The sequence below is a fragment of the Echinops telfairi genome, unplaced genomic scaffold (assembly GCF_000313985.2).
Source record: "Echinops telfairi isolate 266 unplaced genomic scaffold, ASM31398v2 ScPeMD7_2010;HRSCAF=2546, whole genome shotgun sequence".
In the NCBI taxonomy this organism is placed as follows: domain Eukaryota; kingdom Metazoa; phylum Chordata; class Mammalia; order Afrosoricida; family Tenrecidae; genus Echinops; species Echinops telfairi.
Window position 1 is genome coordinate 15,715,796 of NW_022105908.1, and position 4,570 is coordinate 15,720,365.

Below are 4,570 nucleotides of genomic sequence, written 5' to 3' on the forward strand. Positions count from 1 at the left end.
CAGGCAGAGACGTGCCTTAGAGCATTCTAGGCAGGGTGGGGTGGGGGTGGGGGCAGCATGTGCAAAGGCCCCAAGACAGGGGCAGGTTTGGTGGACCAGAGTGAAAGGAGATCGAGTTGGGAGGTAGACAAAGCAGGCAGGGCTCGTGGGTCCTGGCGAGAGAGACGCGTTTACCCCAGGAACGGAGGGCATTTGGCAAGTCTGTATTTTTAAGACTACTCTCGCTGCTGTGGCATTGTGGTACATATTGGGCTGTCGACTGCAAGGCCAGCAGTTCAAAACCACCAGCCACTCTGCGGGAGAGAGACAAGCCTTTCTGCTCCTCTAAGGAGGTGCAGTCTCAGAAACCCAAAGGGGCAGTTCTACTTCATCTTCCAGGGTCGCCGTGAGTTGGGATCAACTCTCCAGCCTAGGGTGAGTGGTTTTATTGCTGCCGTGGAGAAGTCCTGGTGGTGGTGGGGGGGGTGTGAGGCAGTGGGAAGCTAACTGCAAGGTTGATGGTTCAAACCCACCAGCCACCCCGAGGGAGAAAGCTGAGGCTGTGTGCTCCCAGGAAGACTTACAGGCAAATAGGAAACCCTCCCTATATTGGGCTGTGATTAACTGGAAGCCACTCAATGGTGCTGCGTTCGGTTGGCTTTCGGGCGGCTGCTTGTGACTTGGAGGGCGTGAAAGTGCTCCAGTTCTGATGCCACGGGAGCTGGGTTTCTGTCTCTCCTGACACCTCTCAGCAGTGTGACCCAGTCACTGAGCAAGTCATCTGACCGCTCCGTGCTTCCCCTGCCCCATGTGGACACAAACAGCGCTGTGCTGCACGGTCACAGCGAGGCCTGAGTGAGTCAGTCTATGCAAGATCCCACCAGGCGGCGGTTCGGGGCTGTGACCAGTGTCACCGCACTGACATCCACACAGCACGTTCAAACGTCACTAACATACAGACCGAGGCTCGCCTGGGCTCTTGAACACTTACATATGCTTGTGAACACCTGCCCTCTGCCCACGTAGCACCTCCCTCTGCCCCCGCAGGCCCCCTCACCTGGGCTTGGCCCCACACATGGCCCCGGCACACAGGTCACTGGCTTCACCAAGGCCACGGCTTCTCTGGGCACCTGTCCCCACCCCAGAGAGAATGCTCAGGGCACAGGAGGGGAGGGGGCCACCAGCAGGACCCCAGACCTGTGAAGGGTAATGCTTCCAGAGACCTGGCGGTGCTGTGCCCCGGCCAGCCAGCCCACCCACCCACCCGCCCCGCTCACCTGGGTGCCAGCTGGCGCCACTGGGGGGGTCATCTGCTCCTTCAGGAGCAGCAGGGCCTCCTCGTGGGGGTCTGGCCGCTTCACGAACACTTTCCCACCATCCTTCCTGGGGGTGTTGGTGCACTATTATGGGGGACTCCACCCCGAGTCTCCCCTTCCCCATCATAGCCACCTACAACGGGGAACATCCTCCTCTGCCTGCCACTTCATGGTTCTAGGTGAGACCCGGAGACTGGACTGGGGTCAGCCAGCACAATGCAGCTGATGGCCAGTGCTCACCAAGACCACTTGCACGAACACACCTCCCCTATGGGAGTGGGGCCTAGCCCAGCCTAGCCCAGCAGACAGCGGACTGAGGATGGACATGGGGGCAGCAGCCCAAGGCCCTGGTCCAGGAGCCTGAGGTCTGGGGGCGGAGGTGCTGACCTGAGGGCCTTGGGGCCCCCTCCGTGGGGTGTCCGGTACTGCTGCACAATGTTCTTGATCTGCTGTGTGGGCTGGAGGATGTGCTCCGAGTTGAGCGTTGAATGCCGGACCAGTTCTTGGGAGGCTGCGGGTGCAGAGCAGGGCGCTGATCACCCAGGCTCGGTCACACCCAGTACTACTGTGGGGAGCCCCCTGCCCAGAGGAAGGAGACTCACTGGTTTCTGGGGAAGCCTGGGCCTGGGCAAGGATAGGCACTGCCACAGGCTTGGTGGGGGGGCTGGGGGCCTGGGCCCAGGGGGTTGGGGTCCCAGGCCTCGGAGCAGCACGCAGGAGCACAGGTTTGGCAGGGGGCCCAATGCCCACAGCCTTCGGCCATGCCTCTGGAGCGAAAGGTTTCTGCAGAGATCGGGGTGGGAAGCGGACTACTGGGGACCTTCCAGCCCCTTACCCAATCTCAAGAACCCCAGCTCTGTCTCAGACAAGCTGCTGGGCTCAGAGAAGGGCAGTGATGCCCAGGGAGGGCAGGCACAGCACCCCTCCCTGGAGAAGGCTCACCTCAGGGGGCAGGGATCGGGGGGCCGGGCCCGGGGCCTGCTGCTGGAGTGCCAGGGCTTGCAGAGTCATCTCCCGAGCCTGGGAAGGAGGGATGGCTGGGACCAAGCGGGCCGCCCCCCCTGCCCCCTACCCCCAGCGGGCCTGCTCTCCCTCCCTCACCAGTAGCACGGCCTGTTTTCGGATGAAGGCTTGCTGCAGGGCCAGCGTGGAAGTGTCCAGGCCTGGGACTGTGGGTCAGGTCAGGGTTAGGCAAGGGACATGCATAAAGAGGCAGGGAAAGGGGTGGGGCACAGAGAGAGACAGGGGTTCCCAACAATGCCCCTGTCCAGCTCCTCACTCCTGCCTCCCTGGAGCTGTCCCCCTCCAGCAGGAGCAGGTGGGTGGCCCCAGCCCACCCCATCCTGGAGCCACTCCTGGGCAGACACTGACTTGGTTTTGGCTTTGACTCTGAGGGTCTCCCAGGGGTGTCCTCAGCGCTGCTGCTGCTGCTGCCTCCACCAGGCTGACCACCACCCTTCATGCGGTAGGCAATGGCTGTGGGTTTCTCAAGGTCCTGGGGGAGCAGGTAGCTAGGATGACCGCCTCACTGCTGCACGTCCCTGCTCCATGACAACGGGCACCCGACACCAGCACTCCCTCTGCCTCTTCCACTGGCCAAATGTCTGTTGTATACCCAGCCTTTGCCCATGGGGACACCAGTTAGTCTGCCCGAAACCCTGCCAGCTCCTGACCCCGACTCCCTCTCGTGGTGCTGCAGAGAGGCTGTGCCCTGATCAGTGTGGCACAGCACGGCTGGGGCTCATGGAGGGGCTCCTGGGAGCTCCCGGAGCAAGCCAGGGTACATCAGGGCCCTCGAGGAGTCTGGGGCAGGAGGGAGGACCCAAGCCCGAGGTCACTGCCACCCGGAGAGAAAAGCTCTCAGTAGCCACACAGGGCTGGCTCTCACAATAGCAAGGCGGGGGCCTGGGGGGCTGTGAGGAGCAGCTCTAACCGGAAGAACATCCCATCTTTTGCCCCCCTCTTAGCAGAGACCAACAAGGGCACGCTCCCCCTGCTCTCCCCCGCTATCCCTACCCCGTGGTCCTGGCGTGCTAGGCCAGGCTGGTTTCAGGCAGACGTTTCCATACCACATCCCCGTAGGACAGCACAGGGTCGAAGAGGCTGTCAAGGTAGCCGTCCAGCCCCTTGGGGGGCACAGCAGGCTTGTCGTGACCGTCCCAGTCTGCTGGCGGTAGGGGTCCAAGAACATCAAGCTCCTTTCTCTGCTGGTCTCCAGCCCCACGTCTCATGCTCCCTATCCACCAGAGACAACAACCATTGCTGGTTGGCCTGAGGGGGCCACTGTCCCTTCTTGGGCCTCAGTCTCCCCATTTGTACCTTCCTCATTGTGGCTGCAGTACCCGTAGGAGTCGGGCCCTTGGGGCATGTGCTCCTGGGGCTGGGGTCTTGTGGGTGAGTCCTCATCTGAGTCCCAGCTGTTCCCAAATACACTGTGGGAAAGGGGACAAGGAGCAGCTGACCCCAGAGAAGTCCACTGCTCACCGACGGCAGCCATCCCCCAAATCTCCCTGGTGCCTGGAGCGTGCACAACTATCTTTAAAAGGCAGGCCTCTCTGGGAAGCGCCACCTCCACAGGAAGCCTCAGCCAGCGGCTGCCGGGTGGAGCCTTCTTTCTGCCTAGGGAAGACCTCTCTGAGGGAACACTCAGGGAGCTGCCTACGCTCTGGGGCCGCCCCGGCCAGCCACCGGCCCTTCAGCGCCGATGATGAAGTAGGACTTCTGTCGAGGGAAGCCCCTGAGCAGCTCAAGGTGCGACACCAGGTCCAGTACATAGTCGTGGCCGGCCAGCTCTGCCCACTGGACCCCATTCTTCATGGCCACTGTCCAGCCCCGCCAGCCGTCTGTCAGTCCTCTGGTGACACCATGCAGGAGGGATGAGAGTAAGGGAAGGAGCCGTCAGGCACTGCCGTGGTGCTCCCCCATCGGAAGCAGACCCCCAGGCAGGGCTAAAGGGGATGCTTTGGGGTCCTAGGAGTTCTGGCCTCCTGGTCCCCTGTCCACCCCTCCCAGGAGTACAAGAGGTGCTGAGAGGAGTACCCAAAGAGCCCACCTGTGTCTTAGGATGTCTCCAGCCACCTCTTCCCCTGTACTCCACGAGTGTACTGGGCAGGAAAACTGGTCCCCTGGGTGGGGGTGGGGAGCAGGTGCTGGGCTCAGTCTGGCCATGTCTGTAGTCCAGGATTCTTGCTCTTCTCCTGGAGCCCAGGCCCAGAGCCTCCCACCTACGACCTCAGGGCTAAAGCCACACCTGGGTGTGTCCCACCCCAGCTCAA

The 4,570-nt window shown here is 62.2% G+C and overlaps 1 protein-coding gene across 1 annotated transcript in view; it reads right to left on the reverse strand.

Annotated features, from left to right (window-relative positions):
* The window catches only part of MYO15A (myosin XVA), a 67,484-nt gene that overhangs the window by 19,808 nt on the left and 43,106 nt on the right, over window positions 1-4,570 (reverse strand). The window contains exons 27-37 of the mRNA XM_030886517.1: window positions 4,348-4,420; window positions 3,958-4,149; window positions 3,567-3,727; window positions 3,365-3,459; window positions 2,667-2,790; window positions 2,397-2,464; window positions 2,238-2,315; window positions 1,898-2,078; window positions 1,683-1,806; window positions 1,257-1,362; window positions 1,037-1,109 (exon numbers count right to left, since the gene is read on the reverse strand). Of these exons, the coding sequence (XP_030742377.1) occupies window positions 1,037-1,109; window positions 1,257-1,362; window positions 1,683-1,806; window positions 1,898-2,078; window positions 2,238-2,315; window positions 2,397-2,464; window positions 2,667-2,790; window positions 3,365-3,459; window positions 3,567-3,727; window positions 3,958-4,149; window positions 4,348-4,420 (1,275 nt within the window). The remainder of the gene's footprint in view (window positions 1-1,036; window positions 1,110-1,256; window positions 1,363-1,682; window positions 1,807-1,897; window positions 2,079-2,237; window positions 2,316-2,396; window positions 2,465-2,666; window positions 2,791-3,364; window positions 3,460-3,566; window positions 3,728-3,957; window positions 4,150-4,347; window positions 4,421-4,570) is intronic.